Raw genomic sequence first — 14306 nt, 5'->3', positions numbered from 1 at the left:
CTCTGAGGTAGGTTCTGCTGTTAGCCCCACTTTACAGATGAGGACTCTGAGGCTCCAGGAACCCAGATAACTTGCCCACAGACTCCCAGCTGGAGAATGGAAGAACTGGGTCTCAAGCAGTGCGACCTCGGAGCCTACACTTCCGCTCACTAAGCTCTCCTGTCTGCCTGGTCATACCTGAAATGCTACCCTTCAGCAGAGCGAGCCTCCACCACCACCTTCCTCTGTTTCACAGACCCGGAAAGGAGAGTGGACGAGGGACTCATCCCAGGCACAGAGCTCTTTGTAAGTAGAGCTGGGATCGGTGCTTGTTTTTCACATCTGCCAAGAGGGCAGGTAACTCTGCGGGGGTCACCGAATCCGGCCGCCGGACCTTCCCTAGAGGCCTCCCCCCTCCTCCCCATTTACCGTCACGTTCATGGGCAGCTTCCTAGCTTGTCCGGGGCACACATGCACGTATTGGAGGGGGATTTTGTTTCCGTTTTCAAATGGCTGAAGAAATGCCCCACCCCTACTGCACCCGTAACACGAGTGTTTACAGTCCGCTTTCCACACTAACTGGCAACCCTTCTCACCGCCTCCTTCTCCAGACGCTCCAGCATAGCTGCAGGCATCAAGTGAGCTCCGCCTTACGATAAAAAAGGATCTTCCGAGCTGCAAGTGCCTTCCTTATCTCTTTCCTTCCACTGCTCTGATTCAGTCCCCTCCGCCCTGTGTGCTCAGGGCCATGGCCCTCGCTGAGGCTCCTATCCCGTGAGTGGGGTCCTGCCCCTCATCGCCTAGCTCGCTTCCCTGCCTGCAGCTGGGCCCTCCCCTGCCATCTTTTACCCGGCCCTGGAGAAAGCCAAGACACCAGTTTGATCTCCCTGTTCTCCCTGGGGCCCTCACCTCCCCCACCCTCTTAGGCTCCTTAGGACAGCTCCCCGGACCCTTCTCATTCACGACCAGTCACAGCGGCCTCTTTGCTTTGTGTGCGCCCAGCTCTGACCGACTTGCAGTTCCATTCAACTCCCTGGTGCCCTGCCTTTGCAATTCAGGGCATTCCTAGAATGTCATTCCTAGAATGTCAACCCAGTCTTCATCCGACAATTCCTGGTGTATGGCAAGATCCACCTTAGCTTCCCCGCCTCCCCAAAGTCTTCCCTGAATGCCGTGGGGAAAGTGACTCTTGCCTTCCAACGCCCCCACGGAATGTGTACCTGCATGAGCCACAGCCCCATTATCATTGCTATAATTGTAGTAGGATTGCTTTGTATATCTGACCCTCGCACTAGAATGTGAGTGTCCTGAGATGGGGATTCCGCCCCTGAACAAAGGCCTGACACGTTATATCGGCATCTAGTAGCAGTTCTTTAAATGAATGAAGTATTAGTGTTGTATGGGGACCAGGAGATGCAAACCCAAGTGCACTCAAGGCCAGGTACGTGTATATTACAAAGATATATTTTACTACGTGCTTATTATGTATATTAAGAATATATTACATAAAATCGATATTTCTAGTGACTTTTGATAAGTTCAAAGATTGGGTATCATTGGGTCCCTACGGACTGGAGCCGAGTACTTGCAGCTCTCTTGGGATGGAAAATATCATCCTGATTTGCCACAGTCTCCACCACTCCCTAGTTTTTCACCAACAGTGAGGCTTTGTGTTGATGACCTCTTTTCTCATCATACTTGAGCTATTATTTTTCTTACAGTGGAGAAATATTTCTTCATACCCATAGTCTAGCCTAAGGTGGTAAAATGAAAGAGAAATGGAGAGGACTTCATATTTTTCAACCTGGCCCATTTTCCACATTTGTATCACCCACCTGGCTCCGGTAAACATTCGAGTATGTGAGACCTTTACTAGAGGGATGAACACACATGGCACGAGGGGCGCGACGCATTTCATTTCAGCACCAGGTGGTACCTTAGTCATGCATCATGCCCCCCTTGCTGGAGATTCTTCTCAGGACCGTGTCCCTGGTAGCCATTCGAGCCATGAGTATTGACAGCCAGAGTGATGTCCATTGCCATTCGGCACCTAGTCCAACTCTGTCATTTTCCTGAGCTGGAAACTGAGGTCCAGAAAGCTTAAGCAATCACCGATCTGGTGCGATGCCCTCATGAGGCAGATCTCATGACTCTGGTGCCCAAGCCGCCCCACTGGGAGAGAGGAAATGAAAACACGGTCCCCAGTCGGGCTTGTCTTTGGCAAGAGCAGCCAACACACCAGCTGGGCTGAATCTGTTACTTCTTTTTCTCAACCTATCATGAAACTTCTCTTTCCCGTACCCTGCCCTTGCTTCTCCCCTTCCTGCTCACTCTTCTAGTTCAAACCAACTGTCATAGATTAAGGGTCTCAGCGCTCCCTGGGCTACTTCCCCTCTTCCCCAAAACACAAGCAATCAGGGGGAGTACTCACGGCACTCGGAGCTTAGGGAACTTCTGGATGTCATTTTCTGTCAGGTTCTGAAATGGAGACACACGGGAGAGTTACAATCCACAGGAAAGGCCCTGGGCCGGTTGAGTAGAGTGAGGTGTGAAATGGAGTAGTGGGGACTGCAGCAAACCAGAGTCCACCTCCCCCCACCTACCCAAAGCGACAGCTTCTAGATGTTGCATAAAACGCCTGCGGGCCTGGTGTGGCCAGATCTTCTTTTTCAAAGGGAATCCCCAAATCTGGAATTTAGGTGACATTTCCTGAGCTCGAAGTATTGACAAATAATTTTAAGTTAAGCAAACAATACAATGAGAGCCAAATTGTGGAACCAAGCAACTTGTTTTGTGGGCTGAATTTGGTCACACTGCGACCTCTTCCCTAGGCTCTTACCCCAGACTTCAGGGTCCCTCTCAGTTTCCATATGGAGAAGCTGTGAGAAGCCAGCCTGGAGAAGGGGTCTGGGCCCTTACACCACCATCACACCCCAAAACCCCTCTCATCAGGGTTATTGGTAGCGTTCTCTAGATGTGGGGATGCAATAAAGAGGCTTTCCTGAGGGAACAGAGAGGGGAAAGGAGAAAGAAACTCATATTCGTGAAGAACTGACTCTGGGGTTCTGTCTTACTCACACCCTGATTAACCCTCATGTCAATCCTGTGATTTAGGAACCATCAGTGTTCCCATTTTATGGGTGAGAAAGCTGAGGCTCTGGGATGTTAGGGGAATTTCAGCTTGTAGGTGATGGAGCTGGGGCTGGAGCCCTGCTCTGTGGCATCCGTGGTCAATTTTCTTCTTGTAAACTTCCCTCTTCTCACATCTGATCCCTTTGAGGGACCCGGTGGCCCATGCTGGAGGGGAAAGGCGTGGGAAGGGTGAGACAAAAAGGTGCCCCAGAGCAGGAGAGGCAGGGTGCCTACAGCAGAAACAGAAAAGAGGGTGAGCACACTTTCCATGGAACTAATGCTGAGCCATAGAAAGGGATCCACTGACATTCTTTTTTTTTTTAATAATTTTTATTTTGTTATATTAGTCACCATACAGTACATCCCCAGTTTTTGATGCAATGTTCCATGATTCATTAGTTGCGTATAACACCCAGTGCACCATGCAATACGTGCCCTCCTTACTACCCATCACCAGCCTATCCCACTCCTCCACCCCCTCCCCTCTGAAGCCCTCAGTTTGTTTCCCAGAGTCCACAGTCTCTCATGGTTCATTCCCCCTTCTGTTTACCCCCCCTTCATTCTTCCCTTCCTTCTCCTACCGATTTTCCTATTTCTTATGTTCCATAAATGAGTGAAACCATATGATAATCGTCTTTCTCTGCTTGACTTATTTCACTTAGCTTAATGTCCTACAGTCCCGTCCATGTTGCTGCAAATGTTGTGTAATCGTTCTTTCAAATTGACAAGGCAGGAAACAACAAATGTTGGAGAGGATGTGGAGAAAGGGGATCCCTCTTATACTCTTGGTGGGAATGCAAGTTGGTACAGCCACTTGGAAAACAGTGTGGAGGTCCCTTAAAAAGTTAAAAATTGAGCTATCCACTGACATTCTAACCGAGGCTGAAAACAGGTCATTAGGGTCGAAGCTTTGCAGTCAGACAGGCTGGGTTTGGATCTTGGTTCATCCATTGAACAGCAGTCTGATTTGGGGCATACTCTTAAGCTCTCTGAGCCTCAGTTTCCTTATCTGTAAAATAGGAATCATAATACTAATAAGGGCCACCTTTCAGGGATTGTGAGCACTGAATACGATGGTATGTGTCACGTGCTTGGCTTGGGGCTTGACACTCCCTCTGTGAGTAATAAACCTTATGTGAATAGTTCACATGAAAATAAATTCTAAATAATAATAAGCCGGCATCTGGTTGGCTCTCAGAGGTTAGTTTTGGCTTCTGCTCCTGCTCTGGGCTGGGAGCCTCCTGGCAGGTGGTTGGCCGCCTATGGAGAAGAGCTGGGCATGCGCCCCTTTGAGCCCGGCAGGCAGGGGCTGGGGCATCTTAGCCCTGAGTCCACTGGGTGCATCTGCTCCGGCTGTTGGATGCAGGTCTGACCCAGCCCCCTCAGCAGACCTGGCAGCAGGGCTGGGGCCAGAGTTTGCCCAGAGTCCTGAGACAATCAGGCTTTCGGTCAAGCTTCTTAACCTCTCTCTTTTTATATTTTATTTTTATTTAATTTATTTATTTGAGGGGGGCGGTGGTGGGGAGGGGCAGAGGGAGAGGGAGAAGCCGACTTCCTGCTGAGCGAGGAGCCTGACACGGAGCTCAGTCCCAGGTCCCTGAGATCATGACCCGAGTCAAAGTCAGACGCTTAACTGAGCCACCCAGACGCCCCGGGAGAGAGTCTTAAGTAGACGCCACACTGAGCACAGACTCTGACACAGGGTTTAATCTCAAGACCCTGAGATCATGACCTGAGCCAAAACCAGGAGTCGGACTGTGCCAACTCTTAACTGACTGAGCCACCCAGGTGTCCCTCTCTTATTCGTTTTAACATCCCCAAGCAGTGGCTGCTCCTTATTCCGTCACCAGCCCCTCTCCGGGATGTGCCAAGACTCCTGTTCAGAGTGGCATGGTGAGTGACGGCTACCTGGGGGCTGCCAGGGGGTTGGTGGCCGCATACAGGGTGGCTGGCCACTGCCTCGTGTTGGGCCTCGTTGAGGACGTAGGCTGAGGGCATCTGAGCGAGAGTGTGGAGGAGAAGGTGAACATAAGCCTGGCTGGAGACACAGGAGCAGGATGTTAGGGAAGAGAAAGGCCTCTAGGGAACAGGGAGGAAAGATGAGAGCTGTTTAAACAGGATTTTCAGAGAGTTCTGCCGTGTGATGTAACCCCTCCTCGACCTCCTTCTAAAACCTCCGGCCACTCTGGGTTACCTGGACCATCACTGGTGCCTTTGCAGGAGCGCGATTAGCTACTGAGTGTGTCCTCGAGATGGGCTCTACCTGGGGAGGCGAACGTGAGGGCGCTGCTGCCTGCCCACCCAGCATCCGCTCTCTCTTGCTCCCTTACTGACTGGACCTGGATTTCGTTCGGGGCAGTAAATGTGCCATGTCCAGAATACTGAATGCCCTATACTTCCCAGCAGAGAGCAGAGGTCTTGGGACTCATTTGGGGCCAGTGAGAGATCACCTGAAGTCTACTGGATGGAACTTCTGGAAAAGTTACTACTTTCCTGAAAAGAAGGGGAGGCACTTCCCACGCACTTTTTGTTTTTTACTCTTTGCCCTGCCCCCTTCCTCCTGACTGGCGTGTGGATGTGAGGTCCGGAGGTGGCTTAGCCAAACTGCAACCACTCGGACAGAAGCCATAGGCGTTTTCCGTAAGCGAGATGGGGCCTGGGTTCCCGATAACTGCGTTCAGCAGCTCACCAGCCCCTAGTGCCCGCTCTAGATTCCTTATCGTTGAGAAAGATAAACCCCTGCCTGGTTAGGCCACTGTGGTCAGGTTTCTGTTAAAGGCAGCCACATGCCTTCCTAACTGACACAGATCCAAACACTATTCATCCTCTCTTTCAACCTTCTGGAAGTATGGCACCCCCTTCCCCCCAGACAAGGTCCTTCTCTTCTCACTGGGAAACCCAAATAGCAGCAACACAGATGCAAGGGACCTACTAGCCCCAACAACAAAAAAAGAGAGAGAGACAGAGATAGAGACAGAGAGACAGAGAGAATGCGGACTTCACTGCTGCTTTCAGGAGCAGAATGGTCCCCGATACTACAAAACCAGGAGCAATGGATGAGAAATTAGAGCTCCGCTCAGAGCTCACTTGGTACCCAGAGCACCTGGGGTGGAGGGCGAGTGCGGGGCCAGGCACCAGGTTCTGCTCCCGGTTCTCCTGGTTCCTAGTGCCCTTCTTTCCACTTCCTCCTGCTCACACGATGAGCAGAATATGCGGTGGTCACCAGGGAATGACAGGTGCTGGATGCGGGAGCAGAGAAGACAGCTTCTCGGATAGCATCTCTCTGCCATGGAAACAACCCTGTCCCAGCAGACCCGAGCTTCCACAGGGAGTTTTGTGGGGACTGGTAGGGATTGTCACCCACTGTGACCCAGTCCAACGTGCTCCTGCTCAGGAGGAGAGTAGAGAGGCTCAGAGAAGGCAAGTGCTTGCTCCAGGTGACCCAGAACATCAGGGCTGCAAGCAGGACCACTCTCAAGGAGGTCTTACTCCCTGTCCACTCAGCACTAATAAGTCTCAGATCTCAGTTCTCAGGGGTAAAGTCACCAGAAGGAAATATTTACATTTAGTACTAATGTGCAAGTTCAACAGCAGCAAAACTCCAGGTATTCCCTAGGCTCAAGGCTCAGTGTGAAGGAATAACGTTGTTAAAAACTCATGCAGTGTTAAAATAAATTGAACGTGTGCTTTAGTCTAATGACTAGGTATGGGACTTAGAAAATTAACATCACACCTCTGTACACATTTCCTCATTTGCAAACGGGGTGGTTGGAGACTTCCCAAAGATACTTTTTTGCCATAAAACAAGCTTCTGGAAGGCAGGAATCACCCCTTAGTCATCTCTATATTTCCCTGATGTGGCATGGTCTAGTATGTAAAGGGAGCCCAGGAAAATGCTTGTGAAGTGAGTGGATGGGTGAATTCATGCTTGACTTAGGTGAAACAGGGAATACACGTGTCTTACATGGCACATGAAAGCAAACTCAGACCAACAGGGTGCAGTTCGGTCTCAGCATGAAACTGAAGAGCTGCCTAGAAAGGGGCAGATGACTATGTGTGATAGTGAGCTCCCCATCCTTAAAATAATTCAAGCAGATGTTAGTGGCAGGGATGTAATACAGGAAATGGATTGGAGTGCCAGGCAGAAAGCTAGAGCTTATGGCCTTTCTGGCCCCTTCTAAACCCAAAGTCTCATGGCTGCTGACCTCACTGCGGCTCACCACACCTTGCAGGGAAACACAACTTACCTTGCCTTCCTCACTCCAAACCCAATTTGGGAGCATCTACTCATGAGACTTTTGAAGTCTTGCTCCCACTTCTTTTTGGAGGGCGAGGAAGCATGAGATGGGAAGGGGGTTGATTGGTACAGCCGAGATCTGTCTCGCCCACAGGCAAAGGCGGCATTTCAGGGAAATGTTCAGACCACCTCCCAGCCACCTCCCACCTGTCAGAACATCATCTCTTTCCATTCAAAGGCTTAGTCCCTCACGAACGACCGCATCTTAGTATTATATTAAAGTTCTTTGCAATATAATAGAGTAGAGAGAGTCCTATCACATCTGTGTTTAATTGGCCAAAAACCAACTATGTGAATTTGGTAGAGAGAAAGAGGGATGTAATGAATAATGAGGGTGATTTCACACTTTATTCCATTCAGTGAGTATGAACTCCAGAATGAGAGATGGGAAAAAAGAATCTTCTGTTCTCCCAAATTGTCTTTTTTCCCCTTAGGCTTCTCAAAGTATAGACGGCATTTGAAAAGATTTTCAAGGTGTGCGTGTGTGTGTGAACTGTACTTGGATTCCTCCTTATATTTCGACTTTAGAATGTGCCTTGGTATCAGTGAAAGACCTGGGAGGTATCCTGAATAGAAGGATCCTGAGAGGTGATGATAGCAGGGGCCATACAAAACCTCAGAAGATGGCAAAGGGCTGTGTGGGGATTCTGAAGATGGGCATTGATCCTGAGCATCCCCAGGTACAGGGTAGACCAGTTGGCCCTGCCATAATTGGTTAACATGTGGAACGGCTTTGGTCTCAGTGTGTCAAACTGGCCAGCACTTACCAAAAACCGCTGCCCGTCGATGTGATGCTTTTTCACTGCCTTCTCACAGTCCCTGTAGTTCAGCTGCAAAGAAGAGGGGAAGGTGCTGTCAGTGGCAGACAGGTGCATGCCATTGGTTCCCCTTACTTGCCTGCCCCCGAAGCTTAGCAATTTGTGGTACTTGTGGCTAGCCAGACCCCTACCCCCCTTCCCCCCAATGTCTAGCAGACAGGCCCCATCCCTACCTCAGCTCTGCTTTCACTTGCCCCTTGGGACTCTCTGAAATGGAGAAATTGCCTCTGTCTAAGGTTTTGGGGCCAACGTCTACAGAAAGAGAGTGCCTCCAAGTCTACAAGGTCTGGCCACATGCTCCTCAGGCACGCAGAGAAGAGGTGAGAAAAGAAAATAAATAGCAACCGCCAAAGACAATGTCACCGCCAAAAGGCAACCTTGGAGAACATTCGATGTGTTTCCTACAGTGCTTTATTCTGAGCATATCTCTAAACACAATGGAGGTTATCACTCACATTTAATCTTATTATCCTAAATTTTTCTCTTAAAATTACCTTAAAATGATAATATAGGCCTTGCCTCATGTTATCACAAACTTAGGCTAAACATTATTTTCTTTAATTACCCCCTGATTGCTGACCATTTAGGCTGTTTACCAAACTGCTGTTCCATTAATGGTAATAGAAACTGTTGGTAATTATTGAGAGCTCGCTATCTAACAGTCGCTCTTCTGGGTATTTTAACTGATCTTAAGTCTTTAATCCTCACATCTTCCAGAGGGAGCCACAGGTGCAGATGGTTAAGTAACTTGGCTGAGATCCATGGGTAGCCGGTGACAGAGGTGACAGTCGGGCATCAGAACAAGGCTTTAATGTTTCTATCAGGAATGTTCCCCTTCTCATTAGTAACAGGATAACCGATAGTAAGCAAAGCGAACAAATTTAAGTGTGCCTTAATACACCATCCAGACCAAAATATAGAAAGAACATCATGGATATCCTTCTGCACACAGATTTTTGCTCAATTTAAGATAAATTAAGCTGGATTCTCAGAATAGGTTATAAGATCAACCGAAATGATCTTGGTTGCTTTCCCAAAGAGTCACAACAATTGACAATCTTATCAGTTTTCTGTTTCACCTTGTATTCAACAGCCTAAGAATTTGCATTTGAAATACCTCCAAATGTGATACTTCCGACTGGAGGATTTAAGGTGAAATGTTTGCCCTGGAGAATCTTTGGTTCTCATCACAAGTGTGAGGCTCACAATTGGTCAGCCTTCTTTTGGGGGCAAATCATGATCTTTTTGTAATGGTCGATCAATCTAAAAAGTGAATATAATTGTTGTAGTCTCATGGCTTGAAAGGGTGGGAGAAACGTTAGAAAGCTCAGAAAAAGCTGATTTCGAGGTCGGGGTGAACTTGAGCAACATCTGAGGCACCATGGGCTTCCTTTCTATTTCCGTGCAATGGGGTAGAAGTAGTTCTTGGAATATTGAGCTGCCTTTAATTCATCATTCATTGTCATCATTGTCAGATAAAGCTCTGATTTTGCAGATTGCCGACTTTGACCCTACTTACACAGATAGCCCCGCAGACTGGGACCTCCCTAGAAGTTTGATTCTTTTTTTTTTTTTTAAGATTTTATTTATTTATTCGACAGAGATAGAGACAGCCAGCGAGAGAGGGAACACAAGCAGGGGGAGTGGGAGAGGAGGAAGCAGGCTCATAGTGGAAGAGCCTGATGTGGAGCTCGATCCCATAACGCCGGGATCACGCCCTGAGCCGAAGGCAGACGCTTAACCGCTGTGCCACCCAGGCGCCCCTAGAAGTTTGATTCTGATCCAGTAATACCTGGGTCTGGGGGCTAGAATCTGTATTTTTAGCAAGCACATAGAGGATTCTATGAGCACCCAGCTTTGGTAGGCAGTGGTCTAAGAGCAGGTACCTGGTGTTGTAGATGGGACAACTGAGGCCCAGAGAGGGGAAGGGATTGCCCTAAGTCACACAGTGGGCTGCGAGCATAGCTGGGATTAGAAATGGCTCTGATCCAGTGCCTCGCCACAGCACGGCCCAGGGATGCTCTCTTGCCAAGTTGAAAGAAATTGGAGGGGTTAGGGGTGTCCGTGGCTCAGTCAGTTAAGCATCCGCCTTTAGCTCAGGTCATGATCCCAGGGTCCTGGGATCGAGCCCCACATTGGGCTCCCTGCTCAGCAGAGTCCGCTTCTCCCTCTGCCCTTCACCCTGCTCTCTCTTTCTCAAATAAAGAAAATCTAAAAAAAAAAAAAAAAAAAAAAAAAAAAACCAAAGAAAGAAATTGGAAGGGTTAAAGAAATCCAAAACATGACCTCTGTCCTCGGGGACGTGCATTCCAGACAGAGGATGATCTGCACATATCTAAGACAGTAAGACACAAAGGTCTGCCGATCTGCATGGACATCCCCAGCTAGAAGCCGGTAAACAGAGTAGGAACAAAAGAATATCAAACATGAATTGGCCCCCTTCCACCTGCTGAATGCTGCCCCCACCATATCTCCTGTAATTCTTTCAACAATCCCATGAGGGGAGTTGCTGTTAGCATCCCTATTTTACTGATGAGGAAGCTGAGGCTCAGAGAGGTGAAGTCACGAAGGGAAGGTCGCCAAGCTGGCAGGTGGTAGAGCCAGGATTCCAAACAAAGAGTCTGACCCTAGAGCTGGCTGAGAGGTGTCTCCAAAGGGGGCCCAACCTCTCTGCTTTGCACCTGGTCATGGATCCTTTGAATAGAATAGTTGATGACCAAGACCCATCCCCAAATGACTCCATGGTCAGTTCACTTGATATTTTCTCTCTGGGGGAATTAAGGTGCCCAGGATTTGAAGGGCATCCATGTGAGTCTGTGGGGGATGGGACTTTCCAGATCACAGATTCCCTTCCATCTCCTCATCCTTTTTATTCTGTTTTCCTTCCTTCCTTCCTTCCTTCCTTCCTTCCTTCCTTCCTTCCTTTCTCTCTCTTTTTCTTTTCTCTTCTTTTATGTCAAGAGAAGGAACGTGTCCCAGTGCTGCAGATGTGTCCCAGGGTCTGGGGTCTCCAAGAAGGAGGCTCTCCCTTCCCCCAGTTCAGGCAGATGGCCATCTTCCCAAATGACCCCTGACCTATCATCCATCTCCCTGCACTAAGTGGGGATTTGCCCATGGATTCTGCAGTTGCAAAGTTGTTGTATAGTTCTTACACTGAAGATGGATCCTGTCTGGGCCTCTCAGTCCATTCCCAGGATCCTCTCACCAATTCTCAATATTTTCTCCTTTTTTTAATTGAACTAGCATGCCACTTTATAGCATCACGGCAAATTTCACCTTCTTGCCCTAATTTATTTGGTCTACATTTAAGAAAAATACTTCAAAAGTCAGTTGTTCCAACCACCTTTGCACCCACAGGGCTGAAACCTAAGTTTATTGTGACCTTTTGGAGGAAAGAAGAACAAAAACGAGATACACACAAAGCAGCAAATAACAGGATCTGTGGGCTATGCCTCTTTCATGCCACACCCGATTCTGCATCTTCACATCTCTCTTTTTTAGGTGGAAGGGGAGCAATGAGGTGCTAGAAAGACCCCAGGTGTCTATGTGTCCCAGGGAGCCCTGTTCCACCCCCAGAAAAAATGGAAAGTTGACTTAAATGACCTCTAAAGTCTTGACTTTCAAATCTCATCTTTACAACTATCTAGAATGTCAACTGAATTCCATCCCAGCTGCCAGGGATGGGGCTGTTAGAAGCTCGATGTCCCTCACAAGACATCTTATCCCTTGAACAGGGATGGAGAGTCCCCAAGTCATGTGGCTTGGGATGTGCCCAAGCAGATGTGTGGCCTGTGGTCCCCCCAGCAGATGACCAAGCACGGGGGTCCTTGAGCAAGCCCCTCCAGGGCCAGAAGGCAGGATAGTAACACTTCTGTCTCAGGTCTGCCACAAGCTTGGCCACTGACCCTGCCGGTGAAACTCTTCCTCTTAGGGGCCTCAGTTTCCCTAGCTATCTCAATCGATCACAACCCAGAGCTCATAGCAGTTCTCCCGCCTGCTTCACAAGACCCTCCTAAAGCTCCAGCGAGACTCTATTCTCTGTAAGGGCTTGAAGAGCCCTCTTTCAGGTCATGAGCAATGACTGCCCAGACGCCATCTCTGGCATCATTTGTCCTTCTCCATCCCTCCCGTCCTGCCTTTGCTTTCTCCCACCCCAGGACTCCATTCACCCCTTTCTATTAAGCAGCCTCAATCTCATTAGTGGTTACAGCAGTTCTGAGTCTCTGAGCATGGACTTTGAAGCCAGAGAAGCGTGACTGGAATCCTGCCTCTGTCACATGCAGTCCCTGGGGCTTTGGGCCATTGAACCTCCCTGAGCTTACTTTGCCGCTGAGCCAAGAGGACAGCGATGCTGGAGAGTGTTAAATGGGGCAGTGCCTACAGAGTGCAAACTAAAGCCCTGGCACTTCGTAGGTGACATCCAACTGAGGGCCTCCCTTCTCCCCCAGAACTCATCACCAGGCACGCTCAGGCATATACGGTTATCTACACAGCGCTCGCTCAACTGGTAAGGCTGCCGCGGGGCTGGAAGGTCCGCCGCTCTATTTTACACCTCTCATGTTCTGCTTGGACTCCTTCTTCAAGCCTCTGCCCAGCCCGCCGAGGGCCGCCAGCCTCACCATCAACAAATAGCAAGGCTCACCTTCCTGAAATAGTCTGCAAGGCTGTCGGGGTCCCAGGCCAGGACGTCTGAGCGAAAAGGCACATTCTTCAATGCCATGGCTGCTCTCCAGGGACAAAACTCACAAGCGGAGCATGGGTGCTGCACCCATGGACGGAGAATCCCAAATCCAGAGCGCAGAGGTGTCCTTGGCTCTTCCAAGTCCCAGTTACCTTCTGGAACCCCCTTGTTGAAGCACACGTCTTTTCTGCTCTAACCAGATCCCAGAAAGCAACGGCTTCCTCTGCGAACAAATATGGTCTCTTCTCAGAAAACGACTCAGCAAGTTTCCTTTACCACTTCCTCTGCTCAGCTCTAAATGAGTAAACAAGGAAGCCCAGCTCCGGGGGCTGGAGAGGTAGAGAGAGCGACAGGGTTGGTAATCTCCCCCTGGTCCTGGCCACCCCTGCCCCGCGGGAGGGACAGGGAAGGGGACTTAAGACTCCAGTGTGAGCCCGAGTGTGTTTCCATTAAAACTCCTGGCACCCAGAGACTTATATAGCTGTCCTGCTGGGCTGGGTCTTTGCAGATGAAAATCTATTTTGACAGTTGACCTCAAATATACGTGATCTCCCATATTGGCAAACGGCAGGGGTAAGGAACATGGCCTTTCAATGCTTTCCAACCATCCCTCAGTCTCTCCCAAAACGATGGTGTTGACATTCCTTCAGCCACCTCTGCCTCGGTGGCGTTACAGGAGGGTTCTCAGGGAGTGAGCCGGGCACCCAGGGCTGAGAAAGGGGCCACACCGGGCAGACCCAGGCTTCCCTTCTGATGTGATTGTTTCCATGCTATGGAACCTCCCGCAAGGGCTTAAAATCGAGGAGTCTCAGTTTCCATATCCATAAAGTAGGAAAACAGGAATTGTCTCATGTACACAAAAACCTTAGCTACAGTTAACCAGACAAACTTAAAGAAAAAAAAATCAAGAGCACACAAATAGCGACCGCTGTTAGGGCTGCCACGGGCTCTATCCGCTGTGGTTTCCCACGTAGATTCTAGTCACTATTGATTCCCCCGTGTCTTCTACTCAAAGACTACATTCTCTGGAGTGGCCCTGGGGCAGGACACGGGCATCTGCTGCTCTCTGAGCTGGTCTCAGAACCCCGCGATTCTCACAGTGTGAGGACCTTCCTGGCAGAGGGCAAATCCGGTGTATAAGAGCAAATATATTCGTGCAACTTCGCAGTCTCTAAACACAGTTTCTCCGCTTGAGCCAATGCTCTGCACGCCCACATACACACACAACCCTCAGTTCTGACGCTTGAGGAAAGCATCGCGCTAAGTTGCACCCACTGCCTCGGTCCCTGAGGAGGTCCGTTCTTGAAGGCTTTCTGAGGGTAGCTTTGGCCACGCAGAGTTCCCATCTTACGCATGATCTAAGGAGCTCTACTGTCCCTGCTCCAGCCTCTCCAGGTCG

The 14306-nt window shown here is 49.4% G+C and overlaps 1 protein-coding gene across 1 annotated transcript in view; it reads right to left on the bottom strand.

Moving 5' to 3' along the window:
* The window catches only part of LCP2 (lymphocyte cytosolic protein 2), a 43478-nt gene extending 30323 nt beyond the window's left edge, over nt 1–13155 (bottom strand). Inside the window, exons 1-3 of the mRNA XM_040630306.1 lie at nt 12869–13155; nt 8176–8238; nt 2411–2457 (exon numbers count right to left, since the gene is read on the bottom strand). Coding sequence (XP_040486240.1) covers nt 2411–2457; nt 8176–8238; nt 12869–12946 — 188 coding nt within the window. The 5' untranslated portion in view covers nt 12947–13155. The remainder of the gene's footprint in view (nt 1–2410; nt 2458–8175; nt 8239–12868) is intronic.
* Nucleotides 13156–14306: the final 1151 nt, after the last annotated feature.

Source organism: Ursus maritimus, unplaced genomic scaffold (genome assembly GCF_017311325.1).
Source record: "Ursus maritimus isolate PB19 unplaced genomic scaffold, ASM1731132v1 scaffold_15, whole genome shotgun sequence".
NCBI lineage: Eukaryota > Metazoa > Chordata > Mammalia > Carnivora > Ursidae > Ursus > Ursus maritimus.
The sequence above is the reverse complement of the archived record's forward strand: the minus strand, read 5'-3'. Positions and strand labels throughout refer to the sequence as shown.